General features: G+C 38.0%; 1 protein-coding gene across 2 annotated transcripts in view; it reads right to left on the bottom strand.

Moving 5' to 3' along the window:
* Positions 1 to 21,248, bottom strand: part of Tmem232 (transmembrane protein 232) — a 277,182-nt gene that overhangs the window by 4,482 nt on the left and 251,452 nt on the right. For both annotated transcript variants that reach the window (XM_052750220.1, XM_052750222.1), the window contains exon 13: positions 11,229 to 11,322. In XM_052750220.1, coding sequence (XP_052606180.1) covers positions 11,229 to 11,322 — 94 coding nt within the window. The remainder of the gene's footprint in view (positions 1 to 11,228; positions 11,323 to 21,248) is intronic.

Below are 21,248 nucleotides of genomic sequence, written 5' to 3'. Positions count from 1 at the left end.
ATAGGGGCTGCCCAGCAACAGTAACAAAAGGGTCTCATTTTTGTTCATCCTCACAAGAATTCACAGTTACTTATTTCTTTAATAATAGTCATTCTGACTGGCATACGCTATCAAACTACTTTGAATTTGCAATTTTCTGGTGGCTAAGGATGGTGAACATTTGTAAAAAGTATTGATTGTCTTTTGTGTTTCTTCTTGGGTGAACTCGACCTTCAGTTCCTTGGACTATTTTTAAATGGATTATTTGTTGTCTTGATATTCAGACTTTAAGCTCTTTCTGTATTCTAGAGTCTAACTTTCTGTCCTGTGTAGCTTCTCCCAATCTGTAGGCTTCCTTTGCAGTGTAGACACTTTCTAATCACGAGTTTCCACTTGTTGGTTAGGAGCCTTATTTCATGGCTGGAGTCCTATTTGAAAGGCCTGCCTATGTCTTTAAGACCTGCATACATTATCCTCTAGTAATTTCAGAATTTCAAGTCTAATGTTGAGGTCTTTGGTCCTTTTGGAAATGATTGATCCAAGCACTATATTGAACAAGCATGAAAAAAAAAAATGAGCGCCCTTGCCGTCTCCCTAGTGTTAGTGGGGAGATTTCAGGTTTTTCTCCATTTAAGCATGATATTGGCTATAGATGTGCCAAATGTAGCCTTGGCTTAGTGACCTGTGCCCCTTCCCCAGACCTAGTCTCTCCAGAGCTTTTATTATGAAGGAATTTTTACCAAAGACCTTTTCTATATCTATTAAGATGATTGTGTAATTTCTGTCTTTGATACTGTGTGATGAATTAAATTGATTGATTTTCATATGCTGAAACACCCCTGCATGTCTGAAGTGAAGTCAACTTGACCAAGGTAAATTCCTTTTTTTTTAATGTTCTTGAATTTAGTTTGCAGGTATTTTATTAAGAATTTTTGGGTCTGTGTTCATCAGAGAGATTTAGTCTGTAGTTTTCTTTTCTGGGTTTGTCTTTGTCTGCTTTTAGAGTTAGGATGATACTGATTCTGTAAAAAGAGTTTAGAAGTGTTTCTTAATTTTCTATTTTACAGAATAAGCTGAGAAATATTGGTCCTAGCTCTTCTTTGAATATCTTGTTGAACTAAAGCTATTCAGACCTCATTGTGTTTTAAAGTTGGGATATTTTTAATGATGCTTTCATTTTTCTATTTGTTGCAGATCTACTTGTATCATTTACTTCCTCTTGGTTTAATTTTGATAAGTCACATATATCTATAAATTCATATAGATTTTCCAGCTCAGTGGAATATAAAATTTTAAGGTATTTCTTCATGATTTTTTCATGTTGGTATCTCTTATAATGTTTTGTTTTCATTTCTAATTTTTCTAGTCTGGGTCCTTTCTCTCCTTATTTTGGTTGATTTAGCTGAGTTTTTCTAACTTACTTATCTTCTCAAAGAACCCAACATTCGGTTTTAGTAATTCTTTGGGGGGTTTTGGTTTGGATTAGTTTGGTTTTCACTTCTATTTCGCTATGATGTTAGTTATTTTTCCCCATACAGTGATTTGGATTTGATTTGCTCCTGTTTTTCCAGCCTTAAGGTACAACACTAGCTCACTGATTTGTGAACTAACCTTCCCCTCTGAGCTTTAGGTGAGTCTTGCTCAGCACTGAATTTATATGTATGATTATTATTACATGCTCATTTTTATAAAATTCCAGAATTTTTACACTTTACTTTTCATTTCTTCATAATTCCCCAGTGTATTTAATCTCCGTGAGTCTGTGTATATTCCGAGGTTTCTCTTGCTGATTTGTAGACTTATTACACTGTGATCCCATGGAATATAAGGAATTATTTCAATTTTCCTGTTTATTTTTTAGATTTGTTTTGTGTCCTAATATGCAACCTATTTTATGCCAAGTTCCTTGCGTGTACTACTTAGGAGAATGTGTATTTTGTAGAGTTTTAGTACAATGTTCTGTAGATGTCTGCTAGGTCCTTTTGATCTATAGTGTCATTTAATTCCAGTGTGTCTCTGCTGAACTGTCTAGTAGTGAGAGTAGGGTATTAAAGTCCCTGAATATTACTATGTTGTGATTAATGTCTGTTAGGTCTACTTGATCTATAGTTTCATTTAATGCCAGTGTTTGTCTGTTGAACTTCCTAATGGAGAGGTAGGGGGAGCAGAGTCACCGACCACTTGTTTTATGATTAATATTTGAGTGTATATCTAGTTGCATTGTTTTATAAAATTAGTTGAGCCTGTCTTTAGTGTGTATATATTTAGAACTGTAATTTCCTCTTGATTGATTTGTCCACAGTTATCAGTGACTATCTCGTCTGACTAGATTCAGGTTGAAGTCTATTTTCTCAAGTACTAGAATAGTGATGTCTGTTTTCTTCTTGGTTCCTGTTGTTTGGAAGATCTTTGTTCATCTTTTCACCCTAAGGCAGTGTCCATCTTTGATGACAAGGTATACTTCATGAAAGCAATAAAAGAAAGGAACCTGTTTCTAATCCAGTCTACTAGTCTATGTTATTTGATAGGAGAATTAATACTATGCTGAGTTTTAAATAATATATGTGTGTTGATCTTGTCATTTTGTTGTCTTTGCAGTTTTTGTTGTTTATTTTTTAAAATAAAGATGAGGCTTTATTAAAGCATTTAGTGAGTTTTCTCTCAGAATCAACTTACAGAAGTACTTACGCTTTCAGCACTAGGTAAAGGTTTGACAACTTCAATGCATTTCATTGAATTTCTAAGGTGGAACGAGGCACAAATCCAACACAGTGGTCACCATTTAAATGCTTTCTCTGTAATATGAATTTTCTAATATACAACAAGTTTGGAAGAATGGTTTCAGCACACTATATGACAGATGTTTCCTGGGGAGAGGTAACACGCACATATATCTACTCACACTAAAAAGGGAACTGACAGCAGACCAAAGTATGGACGCCAATAAAGTCCAACTTGGTAAACCAATGAGCTGTTTGACGGTCACTTACAAGAATATGGGAAAGGTGTTGCATACAGGAGCAGACTCAAAAACAGCTGCATCACAATAGGCCACCCCAGCATGAGACTCAGATCATGAATGCCTGAAACCTGGAGCACACTGCCCACCTGCAGGCATCACGAGAGACTGGAGAGTGGCCTTTACTGGTGACTCTATTGGTTTTCGCCTTTTTCTGGCAGCATTGCCGGTCTGAGTGGCCTCTAGGGAATTAGTCTGGTTGCTTCTTTCTGGCAGCTGCACTTGTCTGAGAGTGACTCTCCACATTTTCTGTTGGTATACTCTTCAGGAAGGAGGGGCCTACTGAATTTGTTCAGGCTCAGGGACCTCCTGGAGCTTTTTTTAGGTGCTTATTTACTGTCTTATTCAGCTTCCCCTCATGATGGAATATTTCAGTCTCCAGGAAATTGCTATATAACAGAATATTCTTCAGGCTTCCATTTTGTCTTCAAAATGATTTTTTTGAGGTTGAAACGTAAAATGTTTTAATGCAAGATTTTGCTCACATTGTCACATATTCAGATTTTTTTTCCAGTATAAACTCTTGATGTTTTCTAAGATTTAAAAATTTCTGAAAGTCTTGTACAGGTGTCTCATGTTCACAATGAGTCTCTAGTGTGTAGCCTACAGTGGTCTGTAAGAAAAGAGCTCTGGATAAAGTGTAAGCCACATCATTTATTGTGGAAACTTTTCTCTCCAGTGTGTTTTGCTGATGTTTCTTAAGACTGGGTGTAGTGTCACATTCACTACAAGGGTAAGGTTTTGCTCCTGTATGAGTTCTCTGCCGTGCACTGTTTTGAGGCTATTGTAAAGCATTTGTCACAATCACAACATTTGCAAAGTTCTTCTCCTGTGTGAATCCTCTAATGTACATTGAGATCTGAGGACCTGGTCAAGCATTTCTTATATTCACTACATTCGTAAGATCTGTCTACAGTATGGGCCCTGTAATGGTCTTCAACTCAAAACAACTGAGAAAAGCCCTTATTGCCTTCTTTACCTTTGTAGGGTCTCTCTCCTGTAAATAATATGTCACATATTCTCTGCTCCACTGGTAAATAATATGTCACATTCACCTCATTTGTAAGGTCTCTCGTCAGTATGGGTTCTCTAAGTAATGGTTTTAAGGTCTGACAAATAATGAAATGACTTATCCTGTTCTTTACATGTACAACGTTTCTCTACAGTATCAGATTTCTAATGTAAAAGATTTGTCACATCCCTTGCATTCATAAAATTTTCTTCCAGTGTGGATTCTGAAATGGATTTTAAAGTATGACAATGTGCTATAGAAGTTGCCACGTTCTTTGCATTTCCAGGTTTTCTCTACACTATGAGTTATCTGATGTTTGCATATAAAGTCAATTTTTTTTGTCATGTTCTTTACATTTATTTCCAGGGTAGATCCTCAGACTTTGACTAATGCTGGAACACAAATGTTTTCCACAGTCTTTACATTTGCAAAGTTCTTCTCTGGTGTGCCCACTTTTCTGTCTGTTTTGGTTTGATGATACAACAGAGGCATCACTGTGGTTACTAAATGTACAGTTGTTGCTTTTCTGTAGTATCACCTGTGTTATAAGGTGCATGTGGGAAGGATCCATGAATCATTTTGCTGAGCTCATTACATATACGACTTCTCTTAGATAGTCATTGGTTAATGGACAACTTGTTTTGAGCCTAGATCTAAGACCTTCTTATGTTTACCACACATTGTATGATGGTTCTCTGGTAGTCATCCTCTGGAGAAGCAGCCATTTATCCCTATTTCTCTTCTCTGGAATTCTCTCTCAGGAACAATTACTGAACCTCTGCAATATAAATGTGAGGGCAGTGTTCTCATGAGCAGCAACAAAGAAACTGATCACATTCCAGTCCTGTTCCTGGTGCCTGTTTACCAGCCACACTGTTCCTCTTACCTGGGAGATTCCAGGTCTGCCACTGTAGTTTCTTTCCCAGATCCCACCACCACCACCACATGGCTCCTGGAGGTACCTCAGAAAAATGACCTTTTGTTAATTTCTTGGTGCTTCTTTCTTTAATGACTGTCTTAGTATTTGTTGTAGCCTCTTGGGTATGTTTATCTTTCTCTTTACTCTTAAATACTCCTCTTATTCTTTATAGAACTTCCATGGTGATCATAAATTCCTTTACTCTCTCCTGGTCATCGAAAGTTTTTGTTTCTCCTTCAATTTTAATGGCTTTGCCTTGTATATTAGGTTGGGTTGACAGTTGTAATCTTACAGAATTTGAAATGCATCTTCCAATACATTCTGACTGTTAAGGCTTCTAGTGAATAGCCAGCAGTTAATCGAATGGACTTCCCTTTAAGTATGACTTGGTATTTCTCTCGAGAGGCTTTCAATATACATTTGTTCTGTATATTTAGTGCTATAACTATGATATGACATGGGGAGTTTCTTTGTCTGTTTCTATCCATCTGGTGTTCTGTGAGTCTTTTGTCTCTGGATGGGCATCTTCTAGATTTGAGAAATTTTCTTCTATGATTTTGTTCAAAATATTTCCTATTCTTTTTGCATGAAGTTATTCTCCCTTTTTGATGATTATACATAGATTTTGCCTTTTTATGGTAGCCCAAATATCTTGTAAGTCACATTCACACACTTTAAAAGATTTATCATTAATCTTGACAGAGTGATCTGATCTCTCTGACTTGTGTTTGAGCCCTAAAATTCTGTCCTCTGCAAGATTCATTCTGTTACTGAGGCTTCCCAATAAATGTTTTAATTTACTTATTGTATTATTCATTTCCATCATTATTTTATTTTGGCTCATCTTCAGTGATCATATCTCTTTACTGAGTTCTATTTTTCTCTCTTGAATTGACTTATTTAATCTAGCTGTTTGTGATCTCTTGAAGTACTTTTGCATCCTCTTTGAGTTGTTTTAAAAAATATATTTATAACTGTTCTTTTTTAAGTGTTTGGAATTTTATCTGGGTTGTCTTCATTCAGGGTCATTACTAAGGGATTGGTATGTGTTGAAGATAAGTTGTCCTGGTTTTTCATTTTCCTTGTTTTTTTTTTTTTTTTTTGGTTGGGTCCTACCCATCTGGGGTTAGATCAGCGGGTAACATTTTTTGTTGTTGCTGTTGTTGTTTAATTTGTATGGCCTTTCTACTTTTATTGGAGATGTTTGCAGATTTTAGGAGATACAGGTTTTAGTTAGTGAGATGACATTTTCTTCTTTTAGTCTGTTGTTTAGGGAACCAGGCTCTATCCTCAACCTCACTGCAAGTTGAGTACTATTCTACTACAACAGTTGCAGTCCATCAAAAAAAACCACCATAAAAATGGAATATCAATTGACTACAAAATGGTCATTCCTTGAGTACCAATTGTTATGGGTAGTAAAGAGACACCAATACTACTGCATGCACTGGTATATTAGTTATTGTGGGTAGGAGTATAGAGAATAAAGAGAAGGAGTAAATCATAGTGGGAATGCTTATTAATAACTTCTTTCTCTATAGGAAGTAGAGGAAGGGAACATGCATAGCAGAGGGAATGCTAGAAGCAAAGAAAAAAGATGGGTTGGCAATGTGGAATTTTCATTGAAGGTACACCAAAAAGAGAGAGGTAAGGTTATATACTCAGTGTAGAACAGTCTATTTCTCAGAAGATTGGATCAAAGATATTGTAAACTAGGTAAGCCTGTGTTCTTTGGGAGATATAAAAAATGATAGATCTAGAGGAAAACAAAGGTATGAAGAATAACGGACACAGGTGGCCTATGAAGGCTGACCTTGGGCAATAATGAAGAGCCTAGAGAGGAGTAAGAGCTGAGTGGAGACTTGGTATGGGGTTTGATTCTCAACTGACTTGCTGACACACTAGGCAGACCTAGGGGTTGGGGTGGAAGTATAGGTGGGCTCCCTAATCATAAATGGCAAACCAAAGTTGAGGCCAAAGTACAGGCAGGTTTTGTAACTTCAAAACTGGTAATTAACTCTTCTTTCTTTCTTTATTTCATTTAAAACAATTTATAAAAGTCTGCTTTTTATTATAATATAAATGACAACATTTCTTCTTTCCCCTTTCTCCCTCTAAACTTTATCATGTACCCCTCCCTGCTTTCCTGCAAACTAATGGCCTCTTTTTACTAATTTTTATCATATACAAGTTATATATGTACATATACGTACCTATTATATATATATATATATATATATATATATATATATATATATATATATATATATACACATATTCCTAAATATAACCCACTCAGTTCGTCCGATGTAACCTGTATGTATATTTTCAAGGCTGACCATTTGGCAAACAACTGGTGCATCTCTCCCACTCCCAGCTTTCCTCAGTTGCCTGTAGCTCTTTGCATAGGATTGAGACCTCATGAGCTTTTCTCCATTCGGTCTGCCATGTGTATCAGTATCATCCTTGTTCAGCTCACATTTAGACAGTCATATTGATGAGGCTTTATGGATATAGCTTCTGATGTTACCAGAAGACATGATCTCACAGCAAACTTCCTGGTTCTCTGGTTCTTGCAACCCTTCTGCCCCTACTTTCAAACTATTCCATGAGCCAAAGGAGCATAAGTATTTATCTTATAGATTTATCAATTGGGACAGGGTTCCACAATTCTGCATTTTGATTGGCTGGGGTTTTCTGTCGTGGTCTCTGTCTGTTGTAAAGAGAAGTTTCCTTGAGGAGGGATGAAGACTACCCTTCTCTGTGGGTGTGAGGACAAATGTTTATAGACTGTTGTTAGGGATTATGCTGGGTTAGTAAAGTAGAAGTTGTAGATTCTTCTCCAATAACCATGACTTCACTGGCATTGAGTAGTTAGGTAGGTTTTCCAGGACCAAACATGGTCTCCCTCTTCTTAAGCAGGTCTTAAGTACAATTAGAGAGCTGTTGGCTACTACCAAAGTATGTATGCCACTACTGCATCCTTAACATTATTGTATCATGCTGGTTGTTCTCATAGCTGTGTAAGAATGTTGGTGGCCTCCCTCTGGAAGCTTGTATAATATCTTCTGATATCATGAAAGCTAGTCCTCAAAGAGGGGGAGTTGAGGTCTGTTCCAGGCCAGGGTATCTCTGGGCTCTATTTCTGAAGCACATCGTGTCTTCAGCAACAAGGCCTGACCATCCACCTCTTGTGTGTGGCAGGGCGGGGGGGGGGGGGGGGTAACAAAGAGAACAAAAACACACTATGTGTTTGAGGAGTCTCCATGACAGTCCTACATAACACCTAAAAAAAAAGCTGTTCATGGCTGCTACTGGGGTTTTTGTTAGATGGTCTTTGGCACTTGGAGGGAGCATTGTCAACCCAGATAAGAAAAGTTTATTAAAATTCTGTATGTATAATTATGCACAGAATTACATGTATTTTAGGGTTTTAAAAGTAATTAGTTAATAGCATGATTCCTTGTGGCCTTTTCAGACATCCTTATTATTTACCAACCTCTTTCCTTCTCCCGTATTTACCTCCCTCCCCTTCCCTAAAGAGTCCCCCTTTTTGCATTTCCCCTGTGTGATGAGTAAACCTTAAGATTTGCTAGTAAAATAAGATTTTTTAAAATCCCCCAAATAGCATGTATAAATATATCAATGTGTTTGAAAATAGTAAATAGGTTTTTAATCATATCTTTATCATCCAGAAGATAGATTTTCTTCTTTTTCCCATTCTTCACATGGTCACAATCCAGAATACCAATTCCTTCTTTTCATTGGCCTCCATAAATATAATGCCAGTTTGTTTTAGCTGCCCATGATTATTTCAATTCAGATGACATAGTATATTGTTTTGACTCTTACCTGCCATTATTATTTTCATTGTGTTACCTTCAAGTTGATGGGAAATGGAAACACCACTTACTACTTAATTCATCCCATGCACTCAACAATGCAGTCATCGTGCTATGGATTATTGCAATGTACAAAGTAACTGAATTTGTTTTGAGTAACAACTAACTCCCCTCTTCCTTGCATGTTATGGCCATTCAACAAAATAAGTTGATTTGAAAAGAAAATGGTACCTGTAAGCTATAAGTATATATTTTTGCTTCTTCTCAGCATTACAGGTCCTACAGTCTGACAATTCTGCTTAGTGACTATAATCCAAGCACTAAAATCAGCTGCCATGAGCTGGGAGGGCAGGTGGAGCAAGAAATCTGGAAATTTCATTTTGTGCACACACTCAGTGATTTACTCACTTTAAAACTTAGGGAGAGTAACTGAATTGCATTCCATACTCCATTGTTGCTGTTGGTAAATGTTTAACAGGGCTGCTGTGATGACTGAATTAACTAATGTCAGAGCGGGTTTCAGAGTGTGAAGGATAAGGATGGACAAACAGCTATTGTCTTGTTCATTTCAAAGAAAATTGTATATAAAAAGAAAGCTTTAATAATTTAATATCCCAAAGCACATCCAAAACCATTCCCAAATTAAAAACTACAAACATTAGCAGTTTTATTAGGCAATATATCAAACAATTTGGATTTAATAATTTCTCTAATTTTTTTTCAGAGAGGATTGTTTCATACTTATTCCATTACAACACAAGCAGGCCCACAGCAGTGATTCTTAGATGATGCTTATAGCTTTGGAAAAAGCAAAGGATGATGGTTCATAGATGCTATCTCACTTTTTTACTCTGTCATTCAGACTATTATCTCCTGCCTTGTTAGCCTTAAGGATCCCAAATCCACTTGAATACACACACATATGTGTGTGCATATTATATAACAAAATGGTATGTGTGTATATATGTGTGTGTGTATGTGTATGTGTGTGTGTGTGTGTGTGTGTGTACATTATGTATAATGTTGGCAAGTTATCTAATGTAACATATCTCAAATAATTTTGATGAAGTGATTAAGAAAATGTAAATTTTGAAATTTGTGAATCATTAGGTTTTGAGAAGACTGAAATATAATTTAGTGATTGGCCAACAAAATCTTTGTTAGTCTATAACAGAATAGAAGTATATGTCTGATTTTGTGATGCAAAGACTATCAATCAGTCGCTGAAACCCAATGCTTATAGCTATTATAAGAGTTGCTTAAATAGCATGTGATAACTGACCATTCAATACAATCAGTAATTGAAATAATGCCTTCTATATTTTTAAGAAATCACTAATTTAGTAGAATGAAATATAATCTAGAATATAACCAAATCTGATATATCATATTGAACTACTAGCAATAAAGTGATAAAAAAAATAATTTAAACATATAGTATATGCTATGGCTTCCATGTGGTATTTGATGAGAAAATAGAAAATAATATCTCTCCTACTTCAGCTCCATTGCTTTAAAAATGTAAGAATAAAATGATGCTTGTAAGGTAAGAATCATCAGCAAAATGGATTAAAGTGTTTTTTGTGAATGTCCTTATTTTGCCATTGCTTGTTTAACTCTACTGTGTACAAAGCAATTATAGATCCTTCTTAAATGTTAAGGGTAAGATCATTGAAAAGAGAGTAAACCATTTTTTGTTCTATTTTTAGAACTATACTGCAGAAGTAACTGGTGTTCACTACCTAATAACAGGTTTTTGTTGTGAGACATCAGAACTAATTCAGGAAACAGGATGAAGTTAGTGTCTCATGAAGTACCATGCCTCAGTTAAGACATTAAGGAATGGCATCCCACTGTGTAAGCGCTGTGGTGCTTCACAGTGAAGCTTGGTGATGGACAGTCATGGATCAGCTCTTAAACATCACCTATGAATGCCTCAGTATCAGAAATACATTACATAAGTCAGTTTGTTTTTGAAGAACAAGAGTTTTATGCTAGTTTAAGGAAGACATTTCCTAGAAATGTCAGAGAAGCTATGCCCATGAAGTCTCATCAGCAAGGCTTCGAGAACAAGACCAGAACACGGATGCCACCATTAGACATGCTAACATGAAAGGGGGAAATACCATAGAGCTTCAACACTAGACAAGACAAAAAACCTACAGGTAATTAACAAATGCTAAGATTTGGAGAGATAGACTTCCCCAGGGAAGAGGCCCAAAATTGTTTATCCAATACCAAGTGTTTAGCCCTGAGATCATATATATATACACTTAATATTATACAGACAGAGCAAGTTGTATTTATATATTTAGGAATATAAATATATAAACAATTAAATACATACAAGCTATGGATTCAAAGGAGAGTATGGGAAGGGTTGAAGGGAAGTAAGGAAGGGTCAAAATAATGTAATTCTATTTAATTTTTTAATTAAAAAAAGTAAGTCAGTCTTACATGATGGTCAACGATTTCTGCCAATTTCTTATCTGCCTTGGTGAAGAAATCTGGATACGGAAACATGGAAATATCTAATACAGAAGTATGATCCCTTAAAAAGAACACAAAAAAGACATGTCTAGCATTAGGTTTAGGTACTATCCTTCATGTTTAAGTTTTAAATTAAGTTTAAATTACATTTAAGTTGCAATTTACTATTAAGCATCTTGGTGTCACTTTATTAAACTAAAGTGCTTACTCCAACTAGATTTCTGGGATGTTAGTTTTCAGTTTGTCAAAGTCATTTTAGATTACCAAAACTAACATTTTGGGGGATAAGATATAACATATAGAATGAAAACTAAAAAATAATAATTTTTTTTTAAAAGATAATTCTCTTGTGCCAGATGCAAACTCAACAACTGGCTGATACATAGCAAATGAGATGTAAGGGCACAAAGGGTAGAGTTAGGCTATTGGAATACCATTCTACTCAGTGGGGAGATGAGCATGCCCATCTTTCTCTGACGCAACCCTGCCACCTTGAGAGCTCTAAGTGAGGCCTAAGCCTACAAGTTTGACCTAAGAAATGATGAAAACGTGATGTGATCTCCATATTTCTTTAAGTTAGTCATATTGCTGTGATACTTTAGCAAGAGTTTGTAAATTTGCTACTATTATAAAGCTGGTCCCCCAACTAAGGCAGATTTAGAGCCAAATTGTCCACATAATAATTCTACTATTACAGATACTATGAAAAATAGTGCATAGTGAAAAATATGTAAAGAAATGAAATGGTGGCCGGGCGGTGGTGGCGCACGCCTTTAATCCCAGCACTCGGGAGGCAGAGCCAGGCGGATCTCTGTGAGTTCGAGGCCAGCCTGGGCTACCAAGTGAGTCCCAGGAAAGGCGCAAAGCTACACAGAGAAACCCTGTCTCGAAAAACCAAAAAAAAAAAAAGAAAGAAATGAAATGGTGGGAAAGTGGGGAGGGTTGAGAAGAAAACAGTTTTAAAAAGAAAGGCTTAGGGAAGAAGCCAGGGAAAGAAAACTCCTGAGAAATTTCAATATCCCCAAATGAAGTCTGATCAATATATTAGTTTGGAGTTATTAATTTTCTCCTATTTGTTGCCCATTTCATTCTAACAAGCTCTACATTCTTGATTTCCATTGCCCCCTTGCAGAACCACGGGTACTGTTCTATCCTGCAGCAAACCCTTTTCAGATCTCCATCTACCTCCACCACAATGCTCCCTTCCCTGTAAACTGCCATCATCTCTCATCTGGTCTCAAGTTTCTTCTTTAGAATGTGTTGCTCCATGTGGTGGTTTGAACAAGAATGGCCCCATGGGTTGATGTGGTTGAATACTTGATTCCCAGTTGATGGAACTCTTCAAGAAAGATTAGGAAGTATGCCCTTGTTAGAGGAGCCATGTAACTGGAGGTGGGCTTTAAGGTTCCAAAAACCTATGCCACTCCCAGTTAGCTCTTTCTCTGCATAGTGGTTGTGTCTCAAGCTATTAAATAAACGATAACCAAGCTATATTCCATAGACCCTGAGAGGTTATATATAGATGAAGGAACTAGGAGAGAAAATAGAATATATTTTATGAATGGACCAGGGGCAGGGGGGATTGGAACAGGAGGATCAGGTGGGGAGGGGGAAGGGAGATAGGTTTAAAGAAGGGAATGCATGGAGAGACAGCTAGAATTGAGGGGCATTCAAGCGGTGATACGGAAACCTAGTTCAGTGGAAACTCCCTAAAATACATGAAGGCAATCCTAATGAAGTCTCAAAATACAAAAGGAGATGGAGTCCCTACTGGCCATCTTTTGTCACCAAACAAAGTTTCCAGTACCAGGACTAGGTTTCATCTAGTTGATAAAGGGGTTGGCCAAAAGGATTCCTTGGAAATTCCCAAACAACCCGGGCTATTTCCAAGAAGATAGATTGCTTTCTCCACAGACTGAGAGCAGTGCACCATTGCTGAAGACAACACCCACACAACTCACTGAACATGGTGCCTACACAGAACCTTCACCACTAGGTTCTAGTGTCTTTAGTATGGAACAATACTCTGAATGCTACCAAAAGAGAACCATAAACACCAACTGAGCCACAAAACCTTTGATCTATAATGCTGTCCTGCCTGCAAAATATGCTCAGGCAACGGTGGCACAAAGCTTGTGGGAGTAACCTGCTGTGGAATATCTTTCTGTATGTTGTGAATATGTGTGGCTCCCATTGGTTAATAAATAAAGCTGCATTGGTCTATGGCAGGGCAGGATGGAGCCAGGTGGGAAATGGGAGAAAGAGAGACAGAGAGAGAGAGAGAGAGAAGAAAGGTGGAATCAGGAGACACTGCCAACTGCCTCCAGGAGAAGCAAGATATGAGAGAAGAAGTAATATCATGACATGGCAAACATAGATTAATAGGAATGGGTTGAGTGAAGTTGTAAGAGCTAGCTAGCAAGAAGCCTGAGCCATAGGCCATACAGTTTGTAATTAACACAAGCCTCTGTATATTTACTTGAGACCGAGTGGCTGCGGGACCAGGCAGGACACAGAGAAACTTCTGTCTACAGTAACCAACCAACATCTGATTTGACTTAAGGCCCACTCCACAAAATGGAACCCATGGCTGATACTGCTTGGGCGACCGAGAAACAGAGAATAGATAGCCCAGAGACCAAGGATAAAAACAAATACTACTGGTCTTAAAAAACAAAAATAGTAATAAAATGGCTTGAACTGACATTCCCCTATGCTCACGGATCAGTGCCTTGTTCAGACGTTATTATGTCTGAATTCAAGTTATTCAGACCATTCAGATCATTACTGTCAGAGAAGCTTCCTCCTGCAGATGGAAATAAACATGGAGACTCACAGTCAAATATTACACAGAGAGAGGAAGACCTTGAAACACACAGCTCTAAAAGAGATGTCTCCATCAAATCCCTCCTCTCAGAGCTCAGGGAACCCTTGGAAGAGGAGAAAGAAAGAGCCAGGAGGGATGGAGGACACCAGGAGAATGAGGCCCTATAAATCAACTGAGTAAAACTCATATGAGCTCACAGAGACTGAAGCAGCAAACACAGGACCTGCACACATCTGCACAAGGTCCTCTGTAAATACATTATAGCTTTCAGTTTAGTATTTTTGTGGGACTCCTGGGTGTATGAATGATGGGCCTCTGATTCTTGAGTCTGTTCTTATGGCTCTTTTCCTTCTGTTGGTGTTTGCCTTGTCCAACTTCAATGGGATGGATTTTGTTTTATTTTATTACTTTGTTATGATTTGCTGTTATGGTCTTTTTTGATGAAGCAGAAAGGGAATGAATCTGGATGAGAGCATGAACTTGGGTGAGCAGAGGGAGGGGAAACTGTAATCAGGATATATTGTATGAGAAAAGAATCTGTTTTCAGTAAAAGGGGAAAATACGTAAGCTTTCAGGTAATGGTGGCTATGGACTCACCCTCCGAAGCTGTAAGACACAAAAAAATCTTTCCTCTATAGGTTTCCTTGGTCATGGTGTCTCATCACAGCAGCAGAAAAGTAACTAAGACAAGTGCTGATACCAGGGAGTGAGATAGTGCTGTGATGGGCCTGATCATACTATTTTTGGGGGGGATAATGTGGAAGATACTGGGACTTTGGACTAGAAAAATAGCTGAAGACTCTAAGCAGGGCTTAATGAACCATCCTAGCAGGAACGTGGAAGACAGCTAAGGGCAATATGAGCTATGGAGGCCCAGCTCAAGAGGTTTCAGAGGGTAACAAAATTAGCAACTGGCTAGAGTCATTTTTGTGATATTTTAGCAAATAGTATGGCTCTTTTTGCCCTTGTTCTAGGAATATACCTAAAGCGAAACTGAAAAGTTTGGGACTAATTTTGTTGGCAGAGGAGATTTCAAGACAGCCTGATATTGACTCTGTTGCTTGGTTATTAGTGATTACTCTTACAAAGATCTATAATGAAAAAAGAGCAAGCAAAGCAAAAAAATGTACAGTTTGAAAAGAAAAAGAGCAAGAAGAAATTTAATGCTAGAGCCAAGTCTGATGCTAAAAAGGTGAGAAGTTTAAAGAAAGGCCTGATGGTGAATGGAACAAAGGCAGTGGTATCCTCAGAGCAAGATCCCATCCAGATAAACTTCCAACTTGTAAGAAGGAAATGTCAAAAAAAAAAAAAAACTTCTCTTCCTAAACAGAGGCAAACTTATTCAGTAAAGGAAAGCAACAGATCAAAGCTTGTGCAAATGTAATTCAAGGGGAGGACCAGATTCCATCCCAAGCAGGCAGGAAAAGTAGGCAGCATTAACCACATTAACCATGTGGTTCTGGCTTTAGAGTCATGAAGGACACAGCAGTAAAGGGGTTGTGGAATCTTCCTCCATGGTTAATCTTCCTCCATGCTGCTGAGGGCAGGTGTGTGGAGGGGAGTTCCCTGCATGGAGGCTCTGAGAGGACATTGTGTGAAGCTGTGAAGGTGAAGCCTGTATTGTGTTGGAGAACTCAAAATGTTGGAAATGTCAGAGCCATGGGATACCTGGCAGAAGACCTGAAGATGGGGAATGGAACCAGCCCAAAAAAGAGAAATGTGTTTATTGGTGAAATTATTAAGGCCACTCCACGTAGTTAAAAGGGAGGTTTATTTTGTGGAATAACTTACAAGTGAAGGGATAGTTTACAGGGTCTGGGAAAGGTGTGGCACAGTCCAGCGGTGTTCTCTGGAGAACTCTGCTCGGTCTATCTCCAGAATCCAGGGTCCAGGAACCAAGAGAGCTGGCGCATCTGGATCTCGAGTCTTTAGGGTCCTCTCTTGGCCCCGCCTTGTAGGCGTGACAGTTACCTAAGCCTCAATGGGGGTTGGAACTTCCAGATCAAAGCTGGAATAGCTACCCACTACATCTCCCCCTTTTGTCTAAATAAGAAGGTTCTAACCTAATACAAGACTATATACAAAGGAATGGTTATCAAATATTGTGAAGGAGTAATGAGGGATAATGACCTAGATAAGATGGAAGTACAACCAATGCAAACAATATCAAGCAAGAAAAACATTAAAATCCAGAGAAGTCTATAGTGTAGGTAAATGGCATGTTACAAAGATCATTCCAAAAGGTGTCCTATCCTAAAGAACCTGAATCTAATACTTAATATGTTCTATCTAAGATATTATATATAAGATAGTATATATATATATATACTAAGTTGTAACTATAACTGCTAGTCTTCAATCCCATCAAAGACCTGAGAAGGAATATAATGGTACCTGAGAAATGGAAGATGGATGCAAACAACTTTGGGAATCTTGCAAGAGTAGACAGAGACAGCTGGCAGCCTGGACAGTCACCTAATGTTTCTTAGCATTGTTGGTGCGTTCAAATTGGCTACAGGCCTAGAGTATCTGACAGACCATTTTCAGAAGCAGAAATTCTAAAAGACCATCTTACCCTGTCTTGGCAGAGTTCAAAGGTCACTTTTTCCTGGTGTCCCGCTTGTCCAGAAGTATTGTCAGCAGTTGAGGCAAGGGCAGTTCTTTGCCCAATAGGCCATTTTGTGCCAAGAAGACAAACTTCCAAATGGAAATGTCTTAGAAGCCCAATGTTCTCTCAGGATCAAATTGGTGCTGCTAGGAGCAATTGTGTCTCACGTCAACAGAATTCTAAGTTATTTAAATGCCATATTCTTAGGGTCTATGAAGTGTTTGAAGATTACCTGTCCATCCGACCTATGTATCTATAAATATGGATAACCTAACTAACATAGCTATAGAGATGACAAGTATAGGTGACTGTAAATCTATAAGTCTTAGCTACCAAAATAACCTAAGGACTAAGGCTTCATGTAAACAAGGTAAATGGTCGATAAGCAAATGTACGGTAAAGGACGATGACTTCAAAATTATGATAATACACAAGATATTTATAACAGAGGTAGGAATGTATAGAGCGATATGCAATATGACAATAATCTTAAATATACATTAATATATAGAATATCCTAAACAGAAGTAGAACATACATACAGTATGACAGATATAAATTTACATTTGTATCAATATACAAATATTTCAAATAAGAGTAGAAATTATCCACTACATGTGTTGCATTTAGAAAAGCTGGAAGAGAAGAGCCATCTCAGCCCTTTGATACCTGACATAGAAGTACAGGATTTGGAGTTTTTCCTGCTGGGTTTCAGCCTTGCTCCAGTATGTGGTCACAGTTCTCCCATGCTTCCTTTTGGAATGGCAATATATATTCTGTGACATTGTGTTGGAAGTAGGTAGTTTGCTTATTTTTTATTTGAAAAGGTTACAATTAAGAAGTTGCCTTGATTTGGACTTTCTACCTGTTCACTATCTCCCCATTAACTACCATTATGGAATCCTGACATATATTATGTATTTGTGGAAGTGGTTTCATAATATGATTCCCAGTTGTCTTATTTCTCTACCTCTTAAGTTCACTTGCAATCACTTCATCATCCCTGTCCCCCTCACTGTTGTTAGTTCACATATGTTCTCAATTGTTTTCCTAGTCTCTTCTCCTGTTCTTCTTTCATGCTGATTAAATTAATACTTTTCGCTCAAGTCCAGTGTCATAGTATTTGATCCTTCAGGGACCTTTTCTTGGTTACACTTATCTCAGCTGTAACTTTACATTTAGCATGAGCCTATGTGTATTTAATATTTTCCCAAGTAGCTGACTGACCAAGGTTTTTATCAGTTTTCTTATCAGTCTCAAGTGCCCAAGACAGTGTCAGTAAACACCCCATGATGTTTCCATGTTTCCCAGATGATTGATGAACAAGTGAAAATTTTAATGTGCTTTAACCCTCTATATTTTCTAAGCCAGTACTAGAAGCCCAGCCCATAAATACTCAGAGGAGTGGTACCCAATGATGCAAGAGGATCACAATCAGGAGACAGGCTTCAGAGTGAAGCAGATACTTGGTTCAAAGGAAGCAACATGCCACCAGGGAACATGGAGTGCCCCCTCCAACCCCGTAATATTGAAAAGCAGGGTGGGCAGAAGAGCATTGCACTCTCCTCTCACTGCTCTATTAAAACATTAAAGAGAAAGGTATCTCTAGAAAGCTGGGAGTTGGAGGACAGGCAGGGGCTGACACTTGGGTTAACTATATTCATCCCACAAAAGCTAGGCATTTCCAAATTCAAAGAATTATGGTAAGTACTGTGAAGAGCAAGATAGAATCTTAAAAATTATTTAAAGGTTAAAAGCATTTAAGTAAGTTGTCTCAAATTCCTTCTTGAATAATATATACAAATTTTTTTTTTTTTTTTTTTTTTGGTTTTTTCGAGACAGGGTTTCTCTGTGTAGCTTTGCGCCTTTCCTGGGACTCACTTGGTAGCCCAGGCTGGCCTCGAACTCACAGAGATCCGCCTGGCTCTGCCTCCCGAGTGCTGGGATTAAAGGCGTGCGCCACCACCGCCCGGCTGAATAATATATACAAATTTTAAGTGCAAATTATATAATGCTAAAAGGAAATTTTAAAAGGAAAACTTAAATGAATCTGTTTATATATTTGTGGTTTCTAGTTATATCGGTTGATTCATTCACACCAAAATAAAACAAAACAAAAAAAAAAACGCATGGATAACAATGACTGTAAGACAATATAAGAGTGAAGGAAGCAGTCAGTGAAATAATGAAAATCATGTTAAGCATATGATTTTGCTTCCATTGTATAGCTTTACTGTATTTTTAATTTGGAAAAATAATACTTCTCACCTCAAGGAGGTAAAGTATGCATCAAACACTGTACAAGTATCAGCTGTAACATTATTACATTATCAACATAATGTTAAGGAGGCTTTTAGCTCTTACTATCAATTACAGCACAAGGGAATGAATAAAAGAAAGCAATTTTGATGAGTCTTTAATGAGATGAAGTATTTTGGTGTTTTATAGTGAGAAGTAGAGAAACAGTTTTCCTGCAATTCATTGTTTCATAGTTCTGGAATGTTAGTAGTTAGTTCCTCCAGCAGTTCCAATGAGTGTGTAATGTTGGGGTAAAGGGGAGCATGCTTCTGGCTTCTCTCTTAGCTTCTGAGGGGATTGGCTATCCTTGACATCCCCTAGCTGGGGAAATACATTATCCTCATGTATCTCTCTTCCCAAGGGCACTTTCTTCTATGCCTCCATGTGTCTTCTTTTCTGGTTCACAACGGCAGTTTTTTCGAGAGCATAGGAATGCTGTCATCGGATTTAACATCCACATGACCAAAATAGCTCTAACATTGTCCCAGTCTAACTAAGCTTTAGGTGGGTGCCTTTTAGGCTACAGGCTCCTAGCATCTCCCTGGTTTTATAACCCAGGATATTTTTTCATGGACCTAGAGCCATTCCTTTAACTTTAACCATCAGTGAAGTTAACCACCATTCACCAGTTTCTGTAGGAAGGCTGGGAGCCTTGGATAAGTTACAATTAACTAACACATACAATGAACCACTTTCTTCTCTGCACTTTCCCACCAGCTTACAAACGCTCCTGTTTTTGCTTCAGGTAAGTTGAAGTTCCAGTTCTTCCTCCTGTTGAGCGCTCTCGAGTAGAACCCTATGGGCCTGTTTACTATACCCATTACAATATTTCCTTGATGCACCTGCCTAACCAAGCATGATCTTATCTTCAGATCCTCGTATCCATTAAATTTGGAAAGACTTCTTTTGTTTCCCAGTAAAGACACATGCAAAGGCGCTGAGAGTTGGGGTTAGGTAGCATGTTTGGGAGAACTCAGGTTGACACACTACAGACTACACAATATAGTGACAGAACAGTGGGAGGGAATACGGAAGGCTGATATGGGGAGAATTATGAAGACCAGGTATGGCTGGGGCCCAAAATGCAGTGAGGATGAAGTGCCTCCCTCCCTCCCTTAGTCACTAACACAGCACTCATTGCAAAGAGGATGTTGTCCTAAGGATTGACAAAATGACAAGAGAAAGAAAGTATTAGATACTGCCATCCAAAGCTTCTGTATTCTCATGGAAACACATGCAGACATCTACAGGACCCTGGGAAACTGTTGTAAAATGGTGTAACGCAGTTTTTGAGTTACAAAGTGGTAAAATGCCTTCCTGAATGGATTTTGTGTGGTTGTTCTGATAGTGCTGTTGAGCTAGATGAAAAGTCACACTTGTGACCTCCTCAGTTTCTTTCATATGTCAAGGCTGAGGAACACACATGGATGCTTTCCAAAAAGTGTGATTGATGATAGGATTCTTTATGCAGTGTTGTTCCTGAGTGAGAGTTCTGTCGGGCAGGACATGGGGGGCAGGTGGCATACACAGATCAAGGCCTCTATGACCCAGGAAATGAAAGACTATTGATGACATCTATTAAGATGTTGGAAACCTCGCAGGATTGGTGACACAAAATTAGATGCAAAGCAATCAACAACCCAGAATTGAGGAAAAGAGCATTAAAAAAGTAAGTGCCACATTCACAGCAAAGTTTTCTCTCACTGTGTTTCCTTTGTACTTGGAGAAAGGTGAAAGGCCTACCAAGAGTCACTGGCAAGTATGTGTTTTCAGAACTTTTAGAATAGCACAGAATGCAAACTTGGAAGTCCTGATCTGCAAATTGGGAAAGACTTTTCATAAATATCTCAGTCTCTCATTTGGATGTCATGAAAATCTATAATTTGGGATTATATATGAATCATAAATAGATTTAAACTAATAGTTAGATTCCCCTTGAGTCAGATCAGCCATCGGTTAGACAAACACCCTCCCAATAACCAAGTTAAAACACAGAAGAAGGTAATTGTTTTTGGATGCACTGAGTATCCGCCAGATTTATATATTCTTTTAAAAAATCTATTTATCTTTATTTAATATGTCTGGGTGTTTTGCCTGTATGTACATGTGATCAGTGCTGAGGCCAGACAAGGACTTTGGATTCTCTAGAATTGGAATTTCAGACAGTGGACAGCAACATAGGTGCTGAGAATTGAACCTGGGTCCTCTGCAAGAACAACACGATTTAAAATGCTGATCCATCTTTCCAACCCCC

This window comes from Peromyscus californicus, unplaced genomic scaffold, assembly GCF_007827085.1.
Source record: "Peromyscus californicus insignis strain IS unplaced genomic scaffold, ASM782708v3 Scaffold_21__1_contigs__length_65335640, whole genome shotgun sequence".
NCBI classification, from domain to species: Eukaryota; Metazoa; Chordata; class Mammalia; order Rodentia; family Cricetidae; genus Peromyscus; species Peromyscus californicus.
The sequence above is the reverse complement of the archived record's forward strand: the minus strand, read 5'-3'. Positions and strand labels throughout refer to the sequence as shown.